The 22,199-nt window shown below is 38.8% G+C and overlaps 1 protein-coding gene across 1 annotated transcript in view; it reads right to left on the minus strand.

Moving 5' to 3' along the window:
• Positions 1-4,310: 4,310 nt before the first annotated feature.
• The window catches only part of GYS2 (glycogen synthase 2 (liver)), a 49,992-nt gene continuing 32,103 nt past the window's right edge, over positions 4,311-22,199 (minus strand). Inside the window, exons 6-16 of the mRNA XM_009332821.1 lie at positions 21,044-21,161; positions 20,516-20,636; positions 17,936-18,042; positions 14,049-14,108; positions 13,322-13,400; positions 12,566-12,679; positions 10,266-10,392; positions 8,543-8,638; positions 6,885-7,048; positions 5,631-5,711; positions 4,311-4,532 (exon numbers count right to left, since the gene is read on the minus strand). Of these exons, the coding sequence (XP_009331096.1) occupies positions 4,311-4,532; positions 5,631-5,711; positions 6,885-7,048; positions 8,543-8,638; positions 10,266-10,392; positions 12,566-12,679; positions 13,322-13,400; positions 14,049-14,108; positions 17,936-18,042; positions 20,516-20,636; positions 21,044-21,161 (1,289 nt within the window). The remainder of the gene's footprint in view (positions 4,533-5,630; positions 5,712-6,884; positions 7,049-8,542; positions 8,639-10,265; positions 10,393-12,565; positions 12,680-13,321; positions 13,401-14,048; positions 14,109-17,935; positions 18,043-20,515; positions 20,637-21,043; positions 21,162-22,199) is intronic.

Below are 22,199 nucleotides of genomic sequence, written 5' to 3' on the forward strand. Positions count from 1 at the left end.
CAGAGTATTTCATCTATCCTCACTTAAGTTCCCAAAGGGTGACGTATATACTCATTGCAACATTTTGAATGCAAATTGATTAAAAGTTACTAGTTCAGATAAGGAAATTATTAGTAAAGTTCCTGCCTTGTTTAGACCATTTTGTATGTCCCACCCAAAAATTAAAATACACTGTTCCATCTTACCTGAAAAGATGATTTAAACTGTCTTTTTGGACAACTACTCCATGAAAAACAATTTTTCAATAGTCTTTGGGAAACCTTTTACCACCTTCCACCCAGATGTATATTGAAGCCTCTTTATTTCTGATAAAGATAGATTCCTTCACCACTTCACTGCTGGCCCTGTAAGTTGCTGATGGTCAATAAAGTCAGTGAGATATTAAAACAATCCAGCTGTCTTTGACTGCAAAGCAGGTGATTTTTTTTTTTTTTGCAGGTATCTGTCACCACAGAGAATAGGCAACAGCACTTACTTAGACCTCAGTGCTGCCCCAGCTACACGCATGCAGAAATATATACTCTGAACAATCCTACTAAGCAAGTCTCATCACATAAAGATAGTATGGGGATAGGTCTTAAAGGATCAGGGCCTCATTAATGACCATGGCATATAGCAACTACTGCTGTCAGGAGGTGTAGTACTGCTGGAGCTAGTGGTGGCGTACTAGGTACAAATCTAGTGTCACCCGTGACAACAGGCACACAGAATATTAATTGCATCACTATTGTACTTTTTTGTTGGCCTGTTTTTTGCGTTGCAAAACTGGAATTACACATAAATCAGTTAATTATCATTCCATGCTGATCGGGATATATTTAACATTATTTATGTAGTTTTGTGGTCCTGCTGGAAAGCCCTCCGTAGTTCTCATGTAATTAAAAAGTAGTCATATGATTCTTGTGTCCAAGCAACTATGTTTTATTTTGTTAACCTTTAACCCTAGTTGTGCTCTTCATCTTTTAATACTACTTTCCTCTGATCTTTCTCATGACGCTGCTAATTAATTTTGTTAACTCACGCTAACTATAATGTTGCTTCTCCTTGACACAAAGAAACACAGCTGAAGGAACAGAGGAATTAATTTCTACCATGGGGCTATAGGCACTTTTAGTAATTGTTTATCATCTATATAATTTCATGGAGGAATTTAACTGGAGAAATCAAAATGTCCTTGTTTGTTCATTTTTAAGCACTAATGTATCTTTCAATAGCGGTATATGTTGTATGACAGAATGCATTCATGATTAACTTTATCTAAAGACCAATGGCATCCACCAGAATCTTTTCATTAATTTAATTGCTCTTTGTTTCAAGCATACTCTGAATATCTCAGGAGCATCTAAGTTATTTTTCAGCATATTTTACAGTATGATTAGTCAGTGCTCAGACAAAAAGTAGAAGTCTTATACATCCTTTGTTTTATTAGTATCATGAAATTCATATGCCTCTAAATGCCCCAGAGGTACAAAACCTGTACTAATCACATTCCCAGTTCACTGATTTTTGTATGTATTCCTGATCTAAACTCACTAGTTTAAACAATTCTTTACAAATATCATGAAACAGAATAAACGTTCTGCCTTGTTGGTGAGCTGTTTGTGAAACCCTAATATTTTCAATCTGGCAGATAATCGTTTATGTTACAGATAGCTGTTACCAAGCTTGTCAGATATCAGTAACTGTTAGAAATGTGTGAATTTAAGTTAGGCAATCTGTCGCCTTGACTGAATGAAAAGCCATTCCCTCTAACACTGCAAATTCAAAAGGCAGAAATGTTTTGCTGTAGTTAGATCGCCTTGCTACTGACAGCGAGTCCCAGCGTTCAAGGCAGAACCAAAATAAGCCTAGAGGCATGAGGCAGAGGTCACTGGCCACTGTGGGACCATTTCTGAGAAGAATGGGCACAGTATTCACATTAGTCGTATCTCAAAAGTTGTGCACTTTCTGTCACCAGACAGGAGCTCAAAGCATGTGAGCGTGCTGAAACAAACACAGCTGGATTTGTGCGAGGTGTCATGCCAGCTCTCTGCTCTTCCCAAGGAACTCCATAAACACATCTAAGACAACCTGCAACCTGGATCATACGTGTTGCTTATTTTTCTCCTCTGGGACTTGTCCAGAAAGAACAAGTGTAGCTGTCTTAATGCAACCCTAGCAAAACCTTTCCACTTTCGATATTGTCTGTGCTGTGCCTCTATCATTTAGCAATATTTACAATATGTGTGTAGTGATCACATCTTTCAGCACTGCAATGAAGCTGGGTCTGGAATGATGATAAACAGATGTTCACCAGCCTGTGGCTACTAGAACATTTTTAGGCAACAAAGGAAGTGCTGGATCACTCTCAGATGATGCTAATGCAATTTTGATGACAGGGAATTTGGGGTGAAATCCTTTTCTTCCGTACAACAGTGCAGTGAAATACAAGCAATAATGTCAGATTTCTTGATATTTTTTTTTAAGAGAACATTAACTTTCAATCAATATGTCCTTTAAATGTTCTTTTGTTGGGGCTCTCAGCCATTACATTCTTTGACTCTGCAAGGGAACTTTGATTAAAAGCACTTTGGGGAAGAATATACATTTCTGAATGCACAAAATACAGTCGTTCTCCACTTAGTAAACTGTACAAAGGAAAATATTTGCAGTATCTTTGCTTTCACCACTTTCATATGAAAAATAACTACTCATTGTTTTACTTACTTTTAAAATGGCTAAAAAATAGTGACTCCTTTTAAATCCAGTTAAGTTTCTGCCATAAAAGCCTGAACCTGTCTTCTGAGAATAGTTATTCTTTCAGGTATCCAAATCAGCTTAAGAATGAAAGTCCAATTTTAAAACTGATTTTAGGTGGCCAAAATACAAATAGGCACCTAATCACTTTTATTCTATATGGCCTCTAATAAGAACCATGACATGAAATGTCGGTTAAGTGTTTGAAAGGTAGGTGTCTAATCAAAGTTGGACATCTAGGCTCCCCCTGGGATTGACAGTGAAGGTAAATACCTCCAAAGGCTACATTGTCCTACCTGCTGAAGAACAGGCTGAATCAATTTCTGGAAATGTCTTTTCTTGAGCAGCATGAGAAATTCTTGATGCACAAACTTCTAAAATAAGAGATGAATCTCCTTCCTAATGTCTTCATGTCAAGATCTACTTCTGAAGAGCATTTTCAGGCACTCACTGCATCTCTAGGAATTGAAATACTTTTGAAAGCTTTCTGTAAGGCAAATGAAAAGTCCAGTTCTCATCGTGAGGTTCAATTACTCCCCAAGCACTTTCAAGTTTCAGGTGCTTTTCGAAATTATGTCTGTGGGGCAGATGTGTTCTTGGAATTCTTTTAGCATTATTTGTTATGATTAGGTCTCTTCTAGAAGTGAAATAGACCACGGACTAATGGGGCAATTGGCAGAACTAGAGTTACTCATCTTTGAATGTTGTCACATTGCTCTATGGCATGTGGGTTTGTCTGCAGGGGAAGGTGTTACTTAAGGAAATTTTGTCATGCCTTTTAGCCAAGTCACATTAATTTCCTCCCAAACTAGTTTGCTAACAAACTTAGAATCTAAGACAAGATGAAAACAATAAAAGAGACATACCAGAGGAATCAGAAATAAACGGTCTGCTGTTTATTGTGGGTCTAAATGACTTCAGAAAGATGACTTCACTTGTCTCTAAAATTCAAATGCCCACTGCAAAAGACTTTATATTGTTCCACAGGAAGTATGTTTTACCACTGGATCAAGACACTTCTGCGTGCTGTAAAAAAATGTTTTAAATGATGTAAGCTTGCAATAAACAGCATAAGGAAAAAGAAAGAACATTTTCTTTTCAGTGTATCTTTTTTAACCCTGCCAAGGTTTCCCAGTGTAACACTTTTTTCTCTAAATTTTTTGAGCTCTGGCTTAAAGTTCGTATTAGTTTAGGAGGGGAAAAGGGGGAACATAAATGAAGCAGGAATTCATTTGGGACACTCATAGTGGAGCTATCAGCATAGACTATGATTAATATAGGTGATTATGTAGACAAAGGTATTATCTGCAGTTTGTATAAGCTCCTGAGGGGATTGTCACATTCTCTAGGTTTATTAAACTTGATAAATCTCTTCTACCTCAAAGGGGCACAGAAGAATTGTCATTTAAACTACTTTCAAGGTGAAATAATATTAGGCTTTCCAACAGTGTAGCTCAAGTAACATTTAAGATTCCCCTAATTATGTCACACTGCCCTTAACACAAAGCTTGCCAAGCCTACAGGAGAAACTGTTGAATGGATGGAGAGACCCTGCCAGGGTGAGAGCAATGAATTCAGTTCCTGTATTCTCCATACTGCTTCTTTTTTCCTTGTGGCAATACTCCAAGGGAAAAGGGAGACTTGATGTTTTGTCTATCCCTTTCGGCTTCCTCATCCTCATCATATCTTTCATCCTCATCTTCATCTTCACCTTCGCTATGGTGAGGGCTGGAATGCTGAGAGACAGAAGGTGATGGTGGCACTGATGAAGGCCTGGGGTACCTGAAACCTTCCGTCTGGCAGAGAGAGAAGTAAGTTGTATATATTACCACAGTGTTCCTCAATTGGTTGCATACAGCAATTTAAGGCTATCAACACTTCAAAGGAAACCAATGGTGGGATGTAAGCTAGACCTGCTCTGCACTCTAAAATTAAACTCCCTTGAGCCCAGATCTCCTCAGTCCTTCTCTGCCAGTAAGTACATGCTTGTATGGCAGTGATCTTTAGCCTGTGCCATAAACAATATGCTGCCCTTCCAGCACTGCTTTTTGCAAAATATGACTATCTTTATTGAGCCTTAAAACCATCAACACAACACAAAATCCTTCTGTACTCTGCAGTCAGAATACGCTCACTGAAATTCAGAATTCAGTCTGAAGTTTTAAAACAGTTTTCTAGTTATAATGTCAATATCTGCAAAACCAGAACCAAGCAAGGGGTTTTGGCCTGAGCCTCCTTTCTCCTTCTTATTTAAAAAAATGAGTTGTTCTCTGGACGTGTCTGAAGGTTTGGTTTCAAATAACATGGTTCTTACATTGGATCTGAGCAGCCTCCCTTCTCAAATTGGTGCTAACATGCACTATGCAAGAACTGTTCGAAGGTGTGCTTTTAAACTGACCCCTTGCAGTTCCAGCCACAGCCTCCTCCTCACATACCATGTTTAGATGAAGGCAATACTTTGCCTTGCTTTCCCTAGAACATCCTTTCCCAGCTCCCCTTCTATTTGTTTGTGCAGAGCATCTCCATGGCATTTATCAGAAGCAAAATTAGAAGCTGCCACTCTTCTAATAGGAATTTCAAGGGCCAGTTCCTCAGCTGGTTTAAAGTGGCATAGTTCCACCCAGGTCACTCTAAATAACCTGAAGAACTGTTCCTGTATTGTACCTGGTACCCCTAGTGTTTGCATCTGATACTATTACAAGTCCTGACTGGAGCTTGGGTCTATAACTTGTTGAGCTTTTAACTATGAGTTCCTACTTCACTTCAGTTAAAACAAAACTTGCTAACTCTCTTCTTTGTCTTTCTGTCACACACACACACACTCACGCTCTTTCTCTCTCTCTTTGTAAAGTAGCTAAAATGCAGACGAACTCGTCTCCAAAAGCAGGCTTTACCTTTGGTGGAGCACTTGGTTCCATCTCAAATTTATCTGGGAATGTTCTGCTGAGGGCCAGGTGTCTGGCATGTATGTAATACTGCAACACAAAAGAGAAACCTTTACAAGTCAAGGAAGTCTTGGGTAGATTTAAGCAGGAAAAAAGGGACATAAAATGAATATCTTCTAAATGATGATGCTGAACAAAGGCTAAATATGTTTTCAGCTAAGGAGGATCCAACTGATACGGCTGCTATGAAGTAGTGAGCCATTCGTATTAGTTTCACACTGAAGTAGAGTCTGGAACAGAAGCTGAATAAATTTTCTGTAAGACTAAGAGGTATCAAGATGGAAACCAGCACTTGTCTCAGTCAGTGTAGTTCTTATTGAGTGGCAGGTATTCTTTATCCCTCAAGATAGAACTGGCTCTTTTTTAACCAGGAGAATTTACATCTTTAAGTGTACATGTGTATACACATAAACTTTGGACTCACCCTTGCACAGGAAGCATGTGTAAGAGTTACAGAGAAGTAAAATTTATGAGTTTACTGAGGCCTGGTATTTAAGAATTTGGCAAAAATATTTATGGATCCACTATAATCACAAGTCTTCATCACATGCACAGAAAAAATAGCTTGTTGTGTCAGGGTCTTATGCTGTGTTGGGAGCCATATAAACAGAAAGGTTCTCACACAGACATCAGAGCAGGACAAGGTCCAAAACAGTTACAAACCTGATATATGTACATCCACTTCTTTGATCCTGTGGACTTGAGAATACTGCTTTGCTACTGTCTTTTTAGTAGGTGGTACCACAGTGTTTTCTATGTCAAATTAAAAACACTATTTTGCCTTTAAGGCACAGAGGTAGTTTAGGAGTGTTGAGGAGCCACAAGACGCAGCAGCATTTTAGGAATAACAGGTAGGATTTTTGAAAGAGTCCAGATGACTTTGGAGCACAAATCCTACTTAGTGTAGGGTTTCCAGCACTGTCAAAGACACAAGCTTTTTACATTGTCTGTAGCACCAGGAGTACAAAGACCTCAGTGTGACTGGCTTCTGCTCTAACCTATGCAGTTAAGTCATGTCTCTCCTTACCACTGGAGAATGGAAGCATTACACTGAAATATAAAGGCAGGCTTTGCCTTTAGCACCTTTGAGGGGTGCTTTTCAGAACAGGGGTGTCTCCTTGCATTGTAGCATGATGCTGAAGACTGCTATTTAGACCTACATGTCTGGAATTTTTAATACCTCTATTACATAGTTTCACACACCCTGCCTAGGTATCGCCAGTCCAACAGATCTGAGAGCCTCTCGGTTCGGTTTCTTTGGATGATCCTCTGGCGACGGGACTGCTGACAAAATCCGTACAGGAACTGAGTCAGCTGGTTGCATGAGTCATCAGGTGAGCGGAACCTCCTGTCAACTATGTAGATGCCTGAAGGACAGAAAAAAGGTGAAGATGAGTGGAACTGAAAATGGGATCTGACCTCTTATATTTCTATTCTACCTTCTGTCACATAGTCTTACAAACATTACAGGTATTATATGTTCTTTTTAATGTTAGAAGGCAGCTATAACTGGAACATTTGTTACTATTCTGATGGAATGGAAAGCTGCAGAGAAATATGCATTTTTTATTTCAATTTTCTTTACCTTTCAGGCTAAAATTCAGCAAATTATTCAAAACTCAGAGGCTTTGCTGTTGTTGTGTAAGTATGTCCAAAAGGATTTAAGAGTTTCTGGATAAAGACATATAGGTTTTATCTCCCATAATTTTTAAAACACTGACTGCTTCAAAAAAAATAATCTAGTGCTTTCCAATTTTCAGTAGAAATTAGAAGTGTGGATGGTCAGAATCAGCCTGTAGGAGAGAGGCTGTGTTTTCTGTAGAAATACAAGTGTTTCCATAGAGATAGCTAACTCACATACATTAGTTGATATACAATTCTGGCAGAGAGAGGGCCAAGGTAAACTTTGTCTCTGTGTAGTTTGTCAAGATCAATACTTTATTCTTGCCACCTTCCCTAGCCTCCGCTACCTTAATGGACAAGACAGCCACACAACTACCTTAACTGAAGTGCCCAGTGTCCCCTAGGAATGTACAGTAAGTTATGTCAATGCTCACATCTATGTTTTGGCAGAGAAGAGCAAGTGACCTGTGTTCTTGGTCTGTGACCTTTCTGAAGGTCAAAGACATGTCAATCCAGGCAGGTGTAGCTATATTTTGCAACTGGCTCTACCCCTGCCCCTAGGTCAGGGCATAGTTGGTACTAGTGCGGAGCTGTCATTGCCTGACTGTGCAGGCAAGCCGAGGTACTTAGAAAGAGGCCCTACGTTGGGCACATTTTCAATATTGTCTTCACACATCAGGAGCTGGCTACCCTCCTCCTCACCACACTCCAGTCATGAACCATTTCTAAACCTTTATGAGCAGATTCATATTTGTAAGTAGGTTCCTTTTATTTTCACAGGTTTATTTTTTAGTGTACGCGATAATTTACTCTTTGTTTGGTGGGGGCAAGTTTCACAGGCCTCAAAGTCCCAGTACATCCTTCTTGGACTATTCAAAGAGAAGCAGATTTTCACTGCTTCTTTTGAAGGGCTCAAAGTGTTACACTGTAACCAGAGGCATTAAAGGGAAGTGCTGGGAGACTCTAGAGTAGTATGAGGAGCGCTGAGTTTGGAAGTATAAAGCAGACAAAAGGTTAATGGGAGACAAAAGAGAGAGAACCTGGAGAGGCTTTGGATAAACATGAAAGCTTGAATGGCTTGTTCAACATAACGAGATATTCAGAGGTCTGAATATATTCCCGCAATGAACTCCATTGCACTAGCGAAAGCATGAAATTGAGGAGTAACAGCATTGTTGCTGTGCTTTTTGCTTTCATAACTTAGAGGCGGTATTTTGATATGGTGTTAAAAAATTTACCATAAGCCGCTGGGTCAGCAACGTGTTCCTGCATGAAACAGCCGAATCCAGAAAGGTTTGTGGTTACACTGGGAATGCCCATCACAGTACATTCAGCTGCCAAAAGAAACAGACAAGAAGCGTTTCAGGGCAATATGCTTTGAATGGTTTCACCTTGAGAGAAAAAAGAAAAAGAATCAGGCAGACAGAAGGTCCCATAACACTAGAGCTGCTCTGAAAATGTCAGGTGAAAACTATTATGCTTTGTTGTGGATTTGGAGAAAAAGAAAAAAGAAAGGAAAAAAAAAGAAATTTTAGAGAGAAAATTTCACACTGTTTTTGTGAACATATCTTTGTGTTTCCCAGCAGCTAAACTGAAAACTTTCTGGGAGTCCAGTGTTGAAACAGAGAACCCCACTATACGGTCTGGACTGGTTGCTTTTAATTTTAAATTGAAGCCTGTTGTACACATATGTTCATTAGTTGTTCACAACTATTTACAAAACTGAATCTCTTAAGTGCAGGAGTGTGTTAAACTTTGTATTTTGATATTAAGACAGCATGTAGATAAAGTAAATAGTCTCTGAAATGCTGAAAGTCATCTACATGGCCTTCATTCATATGACAATAAAATTGCTGTCTATAAAATAGAGCTATAAATCTACCTTAAAAAAAATCACTTTTTGTTTCTGGGAGAATTAAATGGGTATCAACAAAGAATCACTTTTGCATTAGTAAAGGAGAGAACTAGTTACCCTTTTAACTAGTGTAAATCACAGCTTTCCTCAAAACTTCTAAGTACCAGTCCAACTTTTCTGACCAGGTTTACTTTAATGTACACTTCAAAATCATCCCTGGCTGTCACACTTTATACCTTAGCTGAGATTAGAACAGGAAGAGAAATTGCTGGAATGCAAGACAGTTGTCTTAATTGGAATTGAATAGCTCTCTTACTTGGAGAGAAATAGCTCTGGAGAATGACTAAATTTGCAAAATTTCTATTCTGATTCATTGGCTTACACATATGCTCTTCGGAGGGGCCCCCCAACTTTCAGATGTTGTATCAAGACTACAGAAGGTATTTTGGAGGACATAAAAAGCCCAGGCACCTAGGCTTTGATCCTCATAAGTATTCAAATTCATAGTTTGCACTGATTTCATCAGGTGTTAAGTGCCTTTTGTAAATCTGGTCCAATTTTTTTAAGTCAGAAAGTACATGTTCTCTGTATCCTTAGAAATTTCCATTTAATTCTGTGAGATTCTCTACCACTGCATTTATTTGTGGTAAATATCTTAGATATGGTGTTACATAATTCTATCAAACTTTATTGTTATCTTGAATTAAATCCACTGAAGTATGTCGGCTGGTAGCATCACATTTCTCGCCCTACTTTTTTTCAATACGTACATTCCTTTAAATCTTCTTTTAAAATCCTTGAATCAACTTAATAATTAAGCTTAAAAAATGATTTTTTGTTCTAAAGCCACAGAAAATCAAAAAATTACATGTTAGTATGGGAAAGGGTCCAGCGCAGGGACAAATGTGAGTAGTTGTCAGTCAGTAGATGCCATTTTATACCACCTGGCCCCCAAATTTTGCCAGCAGTAAGACCTTTGCACTGTAGAGGAAACAGAGCCAAAAGAGTTTTTTCAGCACTCCAGAAGAAACTGGCTGCAAAGCTATTCTGCATCAACAGAATGGGTATTCATCTTTTGATACTGGTTAAGCGTACAGGTTGCCTACCTGGAGTGTAACCCCAGGGTTCATAGTATGATGGAAATACACCAAGGTGGCAGCCTCTAACAAACTCCTCATAGTCCAAGGGCAGCAATGGGCTTGTCGAAGAAAGAAACTCTGGATGTAGGATCACCTGGATATTCAAAACTTACATTAGAGGTGAAAGAAAACCATCATCAATACATTTTAGTTATCAATAAGCTTAAGCAATTTCTTCACTCTGGTCTTTTCCTAAGTATCTGGATAACACTTCCTTTGCCCATCTGTTATCTAGTTCACTTCCCACACTAAAATGTATCCTGCCTGCATGCAGTCTTGTATCCTGCCTGTGTGCAGTCTTGTCCTGGAAAGAGTACGGTAACAAACCCTTTTTCTGGACAGGTCTTCAGCTTTATCCTTGTTGATCAAGGAAGACCATGTGCATTGAGAATTATGCCTGAGGCTGTGGCATTTAGCAACGTTAAATTGGTTCTCTTGGTCTGTTGTACCAAGGTACAGAGTATTGGGATGTCTTGCTCCAGAGGAGGCCTCAGGAGGATACAGCACTTCGGAGCTTCACAGCACCCAACTGAAAAATAGGAATGCTTACGGTACTCAATGGATCTCTCAAGAACTGAGAGAATTTTGAAACCAGACATATTACAGCCCCATCATCACAATTCTGTGCCTAAGCTAACTAATCTTGCTCAAAGGCAAAGCTTATTAACTTAGGCTAATGTCCCACTTTCAGGACCCAAGCTAATTCATCTGCATGACACTGCAGGGCTTGGGGTCACTGCCCCATATTCCACTGCTAAGTAGAGAACTGCCTTGTGTATGCTGTCCAGTCAGCTTTGGGAGGAAGAAGTGTGAGGGAAGGGTTTAACCTTCTCTGGGCTTTTTTCCCCACATAAAAATACTGCAGCCATTATTCCCTGTCGAGGATATCCTTTTATCCTTTCTTAATAATATAGTCATGCTACTCACTTGAGTAAATCAACACATTAATATATTCAACCAGTAAATGGGCTGTAAACTCATTATGCAAGCTTATTTGATCCCGGTGAATTAAATAAGGTTTTCCATTGGCATTGCTGAGGCTATTTTTCACATGCCAACTCTGTCTGCATGGATGTGTCATACATCTCTCAAAATGACTTTCCATTTGAAGTTTACAGAATTTTTGTCCATGACATTCACCTTATTAAGTATTAAGCCTGTTCATGCAGCAGGTAATTTTCCAGTGGTAATGACAGTTTTGTACAAACTTGACGTATACCTAGCCAATCAAGTCTGCTGAGAAGCAGGAAGAGGTGTCTGCAGTGCTATATGCTATCTGCTTTCTAATGACTTCAAGCAGTTAATTCTGAGGGATTTTTTATTACATTTATATATAGTGCATTGTTCCACTCTACTTTTGTTACATAGAGTATATTATTACCATATTATGCTCTCAGAGCTCATTGGAGACACACACTTAGCAGAGAATATGTTAAGCCAGGAAGAAGCAACTAGGCAATTGAGGAAAAACGTTTACTCAGTTATCATCATGGGTTCAAAAGCCAAACACTGACAACAAGCAATATGTCATTGTCAGAGATACTAGGGATCTGACTTTAAAAAAAAAAGGTTTGGAAGAGGAAGAATTTGCAATTTTAGGTTCTACTTTGAATAGCTAGATGATGAGAGAGTCATAGTTAACAGAGAGAATGTCAGAGATTGCCAGACCAAAAAAAGCTTTGGCAGACTTGTGAAAGTGGGAGCTGATCATTTCTGTGGTCTGGCAAGATACATGTGGAAGTAAGGAAAGGCTTTATTTACATACATTTAGCTTCAACAATTGATGTAAACATAAGCACAGCATGAACAGGAAGTATTTCTGCTCAGGATCAAAGCCTTGGTTACCTTCTACAGCAAAAGCTGAGTGTCAGGGTGCTGTTCTTAACTGATAAACTCCAGTCTGTGCTCTAACTCTGGACCTCCAGTTTTAAGCAAATGAATCTATTACAGAGTTTTACATCTGGATGCAAACGACCTGTGGCACTTTCTGGATTTCAGGATTAGTAGCTCCTCATTCAGTCCAGGAGGCAGCAATGAAAACAATTCCCTAACATCAGATTTCTAACTTGAAATTAACTTGGTTAAACAGCAACTGAGGATATCTGTGAAGTGACTAGTTGTTATTCCTGGAAAGGGAGGAAGAATGAAGAAGTACTCTATTAGTACAATACTGCCTATCAAGAATTTGACTGCACTCCCCATGCTAATGATCCAGACTGTTTAAAGAAATTCCATTTTATATCTAAAATGAAAATGGCAGAATGTACCTTTACTCTGTCTGTCCGGTTATTGAAAAGGCCAATGCGTCGGATGGTATTGAGGATTGGATCATTGCCATCGTCAATCATGTTGTGAGTGGTCACTGGAGGCAGACAGTGTCGCTAAAGAGAGAAAAGGCAATGCATAAGCCAGACAAAACTGTTGGCAAAGAGTCTTGTTACCATTTTCTAAGGTTAGTAGAAGACAGTGGGAGATTTTGTCATTGACGTGGATAGGTTTTTACCCTTTCATTTTAAGGTAAGAAAGGAAAGTTATGGTCATATAATGTCTCCTATATAACTAAGGCCACAAATGAGACCATAAAATCTGTCACAGGATGTGTTTCATTTACCTCAAAATAAATGTATTTGTACCAACTTTTAGAAAGGCCTACCATTAAAGGTTCTTAGTCAATACGTTATGTCTCCTTAAGAGATTGATTTTACATATTTAATAAAAATGGAAGAATCCATGCTTCAGGAACAATGCAAAGTTCACACCTAGTGCAGAAGAAAAGAATTAGGAATTTTGGTGTCCTGCATGTGACTGGGGAAATACCCATGGATTCCCCAGAAAAATTAGTTTGGGTCATACTCTCATTAAAAATGCTCACAGCTGATCTTTAAATGTTACAGATGAGAAGTATATTTGCTGAAAACTTTTTTTATCAATGCATGCATATCACTATATGTCATACACAATCCTTGTACATAGTCATGTTTATCATTTATACTAGATGTTTGTGTAAATAATACATTTCTGACCTGAGTTGAAAAGATGGCTCTTTTCATAATGGTTATATCATCTCGGTCAAGAATCTTGTTCAAGTCTGGAATTTCTCCTCTGCAGAGGCAACACAGAGCCTATTTTACCAAATGACTTATCAGTTGTATAAAGAAAATGAAGAAACAGCAAACAAGGTCTGATCTGAAGTCTGCTGATGTCAACATGAATCTTCCCTTTGTTTTCATGGCCCTTCTATATTTCCTACATTTTGTTCTCCCATACACTTGCTGACCTTCCAATTAGCTTCCAAAAATGCTAAAGAGCTCTTTTTTTCTGTTTTTCAGACACACCTTGTTTTTGCTGAAGTTCCAGTCATCTCATCTGTGCTTTGGGTCATTCACTTCCAACTGTCTTTTGAAAGGATGTGACTAAGCCACTAATACATACTACTTTGTCTCTGGTGCTTTTTTAAGCTGAGGTAGCTCATTTTTGACAGTGAGTAAGCCTTTGTGTTACTTAGACATCCCCCATGTCTCTTAAGATTCTTTCCACAATGGGGTGCTAGTACCTTTAAGTTTTTTCCCTGCGATTTGCCCATTGAACAAGTAACCCCTATATGGAACAGAGGGCCCCATATCCTTCTCCTATGTCCTTCCTATGGATGTCAAAATTTCTAACATGAAGAGTAGAAGCACAGAAACACCACAGGTAAGCCAGCTGAGTATGTGGCTCTGCGAGGCAGAGCAAAGTAACTTATACACTCACTTTAACAGGGCATTGTAGAGTTTCTTTCCAAACTTTTCTTTCACAGATTGTGCAGTGTCCCTAGGAAAATAAATAAATATATGTATAAAACAGGAGAATTTAGGACAAAGACAGAATAAAAGAGATTCCTGCTTGTTGTGGTTTAACCTCAGCCGGCAACTGAGCACCACACAGCTGCCGCTCACTCTCCCCCCACCCCGGTGGGATGGGAGAGAGAATCGGAAGGGTAGAAGGGAGGAAACTCCTGGGTTGAGATAAAGACAGTTTAATAGGTAAAGCAAAAGCCGCACATGCAAGCAAAGCAAAACAAGGAATTCATTCCCTACTTCGGCAGGCAGGTGTTCAGCCATCTAGGCCCAGCCAGTCCCCGAGCAGCGGCCCCCTGGCCAGCTTCCCCCAGTTTATGTACTGAGCATGACGTCACACGGTATGGAATATCCCTTTGGCCAGTTGGGGTCAGCTGTCCTGGCTGTGCCCCCTCCCAGCTTCTTGTGCCCCTCCAGCCTTCTCAGTCGGTAGAGCATGGGAAGCTGAAAAGTCCTTGACTAGTGTAAGCACTGCTTAGCAACAACTAAAACATCAGTGTGTTATCAACATTATTCTCATCCTAAATCCAAAACACAGCACTGTACCAGCTACGAGGAAGAAAATTAACTCTATCTCAGCTGAAACCAGGACACTGCTGTTGGAAATTAAATTGTGCTTTCATGTATACTGATGGAACCAAGAATGCAGAAGCAGACACAGGTCTGGTTCTCAAAGCTCTTTTATCCAGCCAGCAACCATATTGATGGGTTTCAACACAACTGAGGATTTGACCTGCATCCAAAGATGAATGCACTGTGAAAGCCAGGAGCGGACCTCACTAGTGGTTACTTCTAATAATTTGCTCTGATCAGTAGACCACACTTCCATCTCAGCTATGAAAAAGAGAGCATATATATGATTCTACATAGAGAAACATGATCATTAACATTGGACACTAATCAAGACTGAGAGGTCTCCAGTTTAACTTGACCTACTATAAAGATGTAAGATATAAGAGTTAAACAAATAGAGATTTTAAAGCAAGCTTCTCCTTTCACTTTCTGCCCTATTTCCTAATTCAAAGACCTTTGAAAACAAGTGTTAGACTAAAAGGTAGTTTGCCATAAATTACTTTGCAAACCAAAAAACTTCACAAAAGCTCAGGCCATGTTTTAAGCTAATAATAAAGCCTGTGCCAGACAAATGTTATATTTTAGCTAAGAAAGAACTCCAGCGAACAACTATTCTAAATGCAACGAGCCATTTATATTATCCTGCCCCTAGTTGAAATAACTTGAAAGTACAGCTGGAAGTGCTGTTGTCAAAATAGTAAATGCACTCAATTTGAGTAAAACACCCGCTTCATGGAACTTTTCCTGCCTTTCTGATTTCTAAGAATTATACTCTGGGCTAAGACAAAACTTGTTAAGTGAAATCCTAAACTTTACCAAGCTGAGAATCCATACCCTGTTTTCAGCTGCTCTCTCCCAACTCACATAGACACAATAGTGGATGAGTTAATTTTGGATGAGTTGTAAAGCAGCTAAATGTCAAACCAAATTGATCCAAATCCCAGCAAGCTAGTCCCCTCATGACTATATTTTCATAGACTCATGCCATGAAAAATATCCAAAACTTAACACATATAGGATAAACTGCTTTTTCAGAAGCAGAGGAAACAAGGGATTTTATATCCCAGATCAACCATCGTCTATTCCTTATAAGTGGCAGCCTCTTCTTGCATTTAATTTCTGTGACATCCTTAAAATTCTCTAATATTATTTTGTAATACTGATATCAGGTGGTTTTATCCAGGAGCTCCAGATTATGACCATGATAATGCTTCACATGATGATGCAGACGGTCTTTTGCTTTTCACAGAACACAGCGGGAAGAATAGCTGGAAGCAGCATTTTTTGCATGATTTCACATCTTTAGGTTTACCTTTACTGTTACTATTGTGCCTGCATTACTGAGTACCAGAGAAATAACCATGTAGTAGAGATACAACAGGGAAAAACCTTTACATATTTCATTTAATTTAAACTTTCCTAATATCCATATATTATTTATTTAATATATACCTGTTGTGTTATATTCAAACATTACATACTTTGTATCAAAGACAAAGCAGAGGCCAAAAGCACTTGTTGCAAGCATGGCTGTTTCTCACTGCACTCACATTTTCCTATAGTTCTTGTGTAGAGAGTTCTCGTGTACAGAGTTCTCATTAAAAACTCTGGCTACGTTAACCCGCTTCAGCCATCTACAGTTTAAGCTAGTTGCGCAGATCCTCCACACATCCACAGAGGGTGACAGTTTATTTCAGAGGATGATTCCCTTCACTCATCTTAGATACTTCCTGAAGTGGTATAGGATGAAACATCATTTGGAGTGAACCATCATTCTCCACTGGCAGCAAAGGCAGCTCAGATGCATTACTTTTAGGAAGCCAGAGTTGAACAATTAATTCCAACCTCTACATTTTTGGTACCTGTTTCCAGAGTGGTAACCAGGTAGAATGTTTCCTTTAAGTCCCAAGAAGCTGCTGTATGATGACTCCAGAGACATTCTAGCGAGCAGACAGATTTCTCATATCTGTCTTCTTTTCCAGATATGGCAAAAACTAAATGATTTCAATGATCCTTGTTAAACTATTTCTGTCACTGTTTTTGTGCAGGTTTAGTATCTGTTAATCAAAGACTTCAGCTTGATCACTGACATCCAGAAACTGAGCCAGAGATGATCTGCTGGAAGCAGTTAATGAGTTAACAAGAAAAATAGTATCCTCCTCTTACACAGTGCCTTTCATCTACAGATCTCAAAGTCATTTAGATTTCTATCGTTTTATAAATATAGAACTGGCATCAGAAAGAGGTTAAGCACAGTGAGACACAGGCATAAAAGCAGAAGCTAGGTCTTGTGGGTTTTAGTCCCTTAGCTTTGAGACCAGCTTCCTTACTTCTGCAACAGTTTAACTGCTCTAGCCTGCTGATAAGGTGCATATTTCCATTTCCCTGCTTAGATAATTAATCTGTAAATACGTTGAGTGAAATGGCATTTTTCACTTTTTTAAACAAAATTCATCCTTGATAAGCCACCACTGATTTTCTTTGTGAATTTGAACCTTCAGTTTTGTCATGTCTCTCAGTTTAGAAGTACCTCACGACATGTGTTTTTTCCTATGTAGAATCACATAGCAATTAAAGTGAGGTGAAGGTGAAGTCTGCTCCTGTTTTGCTTTTTTGTTCGGGAAGTTGTAAAATGAAAACTGTTAAACTGAGAAGGGCTGTGACAATTTTCCCTTTATAACTGTAAGTTTCACTGCTTGGGTATGGCCATTGCTTATTGTAGGCTATATAGAAAATTACACACAATTGTTATCAGCTGATATTCTGCTGGATTAGACAGTACAATTTCCATATTTGTGAATAAAAGAGGACGTGTAATTAATTTCTTTTTCCCACCAGTGGCAGAGAAGCTCACTCTGATAAATTAGCAGGTGGTCCTTATTTTGTGGAAAATGGCACGTCCAAAGGGAGTATTAGAAACAGTCAGAAGACACCCAGAACACCGGATTTTCTAGAACCTTTGACTTTGTCACTGCAAAACAAGTACTATTTGCTCACTTGTACAAAGAACGGCAAGGTAAGTTTACTAAAAATAACCTAGGACAGAAAAAAAGAGAAATATTTGCCCTTATTTATCATTCCCATCTCTTTCACCCCCACAAATACATTCTAGTTACCCACAATCCTCGATTTTAGCAGACCAAAAAGAAAGAGCATTATTCTTCATCAGAAGCTTTTGCACGTCTTCTCAATTCACTGTACAAGGCCCTTAGTGAGAATGGCAATTACCAGAGCTGCTTCCGGACTGCTTGTCCTTTCAGGGTTTCTACATTGAAATTGTTTGTCTTTGCTGGCATAATGAAGAACACAACAACTGTAACATCAGTCTTATGAACCTACATGGACACAAGATGGAGAGGAAAAAAAAAAAAATCTTACTACAAGGTATCACAGCCAACTTTAACAGTAAGAATTAGTCACAGTAAAAGCCAATGCACTTTGATTGGTTGTCCAGGAAGGCTCTGATCTTGTACCTCTCCCTTTAGCCATGAAGTTTTTGTCAAGTCAGAGATATAGCTGAGGATAGATACAGGTAAACAGACGTCACCGATTCCAATTTGGGTAATAGAGATCTTCCTGACTTCTCATGGTTTAGAGGCCATGGCTTAGGATGTGAACATAAACTGCCAAAACCAAAAATCTTATCCACATTTTCTCACCTGACACAAACTTTCTTGGCTCAAACGAGTGAGCAAGTAGTTTACTAGCTGGGGTATGCCCAGGCATGGGGCGAAGGATTCCCTACAGCAGCAAGCAAAACTGCCTTCTATAGCAATAGTGCCCCAGAGGTATGGGCAGAAAGAGGCATGATAGCAACCACTGTCTACCTGAACCCCTGGCAAAGAACCTGCCAGACATACAAAGAGCTGCAAGCAACTTCTTGCTCGTCTCTCACATCCAGCTACTGCAAAGGCAAGAAGCATTTGCTGTAAAATTTGACCCTTATAGATGGTTTCACTTGCTGGTTTCTCCTGTGCACTGACAAGATTCAGAATACCAGGTCCCTGAGGGATTCCTCACATGGAGCAGAATGAGGTTGTAAGTCCTGTCAGTAACCATTTAAAGAAAAGCTAAGGGTGAACTCTGCTCAGAGCTGCAAAAATTAAATTATTTTGAACTGCCTCCTTTCTAAACTTTAGGGACACAAACATTCTATTAGCATGCCTTCTTTCAGATTGAGGTATAGGGAAATGTATAGTATAAAATAACCTATGGGAGTCATCTATCATTTTAAGGTTCTTACCCTCCCTCTCTTCAAGGCAGGTTCAAAGTCCATTATGCTATGATCTCAGTGTATATTAACAATCTGTCCCAACATTCATATTTTATTTCCAAATGTTAGTAAGGTTTTCAAGTAGCAGAGGAAAAGGACTCTATAAAATAAATTAATTCCATCCTATGCTATGTATTTGTTAGGTTCAGGCACACCACTGGGACTTGTTCAAGAAGCACCATCTTTCCCAGATTCACAAGTAGGACAGGTATTCCATGTTCCCAATGGAATTACCTCTTGAAATAATCACGGAGCAAGTGTTCTTTGAACAGCTAATCAAGCGCTGGCATGCATGTTGGAACAGTAATGCAATAAAGCCAGCCTCAGCTTATGGGAGAAGCAAGTCCCACTACACTGTTCTAGAGAGCTTTGAAAAACTAGCCTCAGTTTCCTTTGATTTTTCATCAGCTTAGCTTGTCATTGATGTCATATAAATCATTAGATACAATAAGAGATTGCTGCAATCATTGCTCAAGCATAAGACCTTCCACATTATCAGCACTTATAGTTAATAGCTATGCCACTAACAGGTAGCTGGTGTTGCACAGCATTGCCAAACAACAGAAGTCAGTTGTTTGGCAAAGTTGTGGAAGAAATACTTACGTTGTGAGTGAATGGATTAAGTATTTCCAGAAAGTCCACAAGCTCTAATGGTGTATTAATAGAAGGTGGCAGTAGAACAAATGTACTTAGGGCTTTGAACATTAATATTTTTTCAGCCCTGCTGACAATATAGTATCAAGATTTTTATCCAGATTTTCCATATCATTTAAATGATAGAGTACAAAAGGGAGAATCTGGGACAACAGTCAATTAATCCTTGCTAGATGACTGAAAACTGATTAGCATTTTATTTATTTTTTTATTTTAAATGTATCAGTCTTTGGGACACATCTGGAGACATTTTCAATGACCTCATTTGTAGGTGGTAAGTGCTCTGCTCTTTGATTGTGACAAGGTCTAGGTCTTATCTTCATTAAAGTAGTCCATAAAGGCATTTAGAAACATTGCACTAATTTTTTACCTGAGGAAACAGAAGCATTAAGGAGCGAGCGGCTTCCCCATGCTTATTCATCAGGCCACTGCCATACTGTGAATTTTGAAGCAAAATTCCCATCCAATGTGATAATAGTACTCAAAGATTTAAAAGATCATGGTCAGGTCCTAATGAATTAAGCAATTTGCTTAAAAAGATATTTTTAAATTGCATCATTAAAGGATTATTTTTATTTGCCTTCTAATATGTAAACCTTCAGGGTAAATTCTTGAATCATGTTTTCAGTATTTTTTTCTAAAAACAAGGGAGGTAACCATGGATTAACTTCTTGAACTATGTAATCAATTATTTTTAAGCAGCCTGAGATTGCTATATACTCTGATGATTCAGGGAGAGAGCTTTATGAAAACTATGAATATCCCATAATTATTTTCCCATAAACCAGAGTATGGCATGGAAATTCTTGCAGGTGACTTCTATAGTATGGTAAGTTTGAGCACAAGCTCTATGTTATCTACATTTGCAGAAGCTTTCTTACCCTCAGCAAAAGGTTTAATCTTGATAAGGCTTCTAGAAACATATCAGCTCCTTTGTTGGAATACTCATATCTCCCAGCAATGAAAAAAAATAAGGTCTTCTCAAGACTGAAGTCAAGGTGGCTGAAACCAAGCAAACAGATAAGCACAAAGTATTTCTCAAGATATAATCAAACAAAACACACAACAGCTTTCTATTCTGGTGGAATTTATTATCCCAAGAAAATAATGTAAGTGAGGCTTTTCTGCTGTTCTTTAAATTAACGTGACCCTCTTAATCTGATAAACTGCATCTTGGGTAAATAATGAAAAAATCAAGACCTTCTGCCTGATCCCACAATCTGTTAAGCAGAGCTAGAACTGGTGTCTAAAATTCCTTCAGCTTCTGACTGAGAAATCCTAGATAGGTATTCTAATAACTTGGTAACGTTTCACCTCCTCTATGAAGTAGTTGTTAGTCTTCCTGCTTTGGTTCTTGCTTTAAATAGTGTTAGACAACCGTTGCTAATTTTTGAAAAATAAAAGCATACCCATAGAAATGACCTCGAATGAACTCTTGGATCCTAGCCTTGTACATGGAATGCAAATTCTGAAACTCATGCGTTGCTGAAAATTTCTTAACGTTCAAGCCATTTGAGGTGACAACATCTGGAAAAGCAGAGAAAAGGCAGAGGTAGACATCTTCAGAGTCAGAGAAATCTTTAAGGAAAGAACCAACGTGTCTTCCAGTTGTCAGTATGTGAACAGGTTATGTACTCTTATTACTCATGGATAGGGAACAGCACTGTCTAACACAATGGTCTCCACCAGCTTACTCCACAAAGCTATTGCATGTGGCACTCCACTGTCTATAGCATTGAAGTGGCTTTGTACCATTTTGACCTGTACTCAACATTAGCAGGTCTCCCTCCCCATGCCCTGTTGTCCTGTCAAGACTTAAGTAATGTCTGCATTTAGCCATATGTTTTTTGTGCAATATGCCCTTTACCTCTTTATTCTTGATATCACTGTTGCCTGCTTTATCACTATAGATTGAAAGCTCTTGAAAACAGAAACTGTGCTGTACTATGCACTTGTTTACTGCATGACACGAGAGGTCTGTTCTGCCAAGACTTCTGAGGATTTGCCAGAAAAGAGAGAATATAAGAAACCTTTTTAAAAAGACCACCTTTCAGTAATCTGTTGGATTTCTCCTAAAAATAGCCACAGAATAGTATGCTTTACTCTTTTATGGCTGCTCTCCTCAAAGATACCACAGCATCTTACAATTAAAATTTGTTCATTTCCAGTATCTTCTAAGACAGTTATAGGATATACATAGAGTTATAAGGTTAGACATCGCTTGTTCCAAACAACATTGAAATTCAGTCACTCTTCACCTTTCTGGTGGAGCACAGCAGCTATTTAAAGGCTTGCCCTAAATCTAGTTGAAGTAAATTGAAAGAATGCCATTTTCTTTTCTTTGAGTTGGCTAATGAAAGCTATGTATTGAAATGAAAGGGGAGGCCAGTTCCTCAGCAGATGTATTTCATCGTAACACAACTGACTTCAGTAGACCTATACTAACTTACGATACCAGAGATTCTTCAAATACAAAGAATCTTCAAAGAAGAAAGAAGTGCTAATTATTAGAGGATGCACTGCTGCAGATTTCATACTTGCTCTCCTGGCAAGTGTCATCAGGTG

The sequence above is a fragment of the Pygoscelis adeliae genome, unplaced genomic scaffold (assembly GCF_000699105.1).
Source record: "Pygoscelis adeliae isolate BGI_AS28 unplaced genomic scaffold, ASM69910v1 Scaffold38, whole genome shotgun sequence".
In the NCBI taxonomy this organism is placed as follows: Eukaryota; Metazoa; Chordata; class Aves; order Sphenisciformes; family Spheniscidae; genus Pygoscelis; species Pygoscelis adeliae.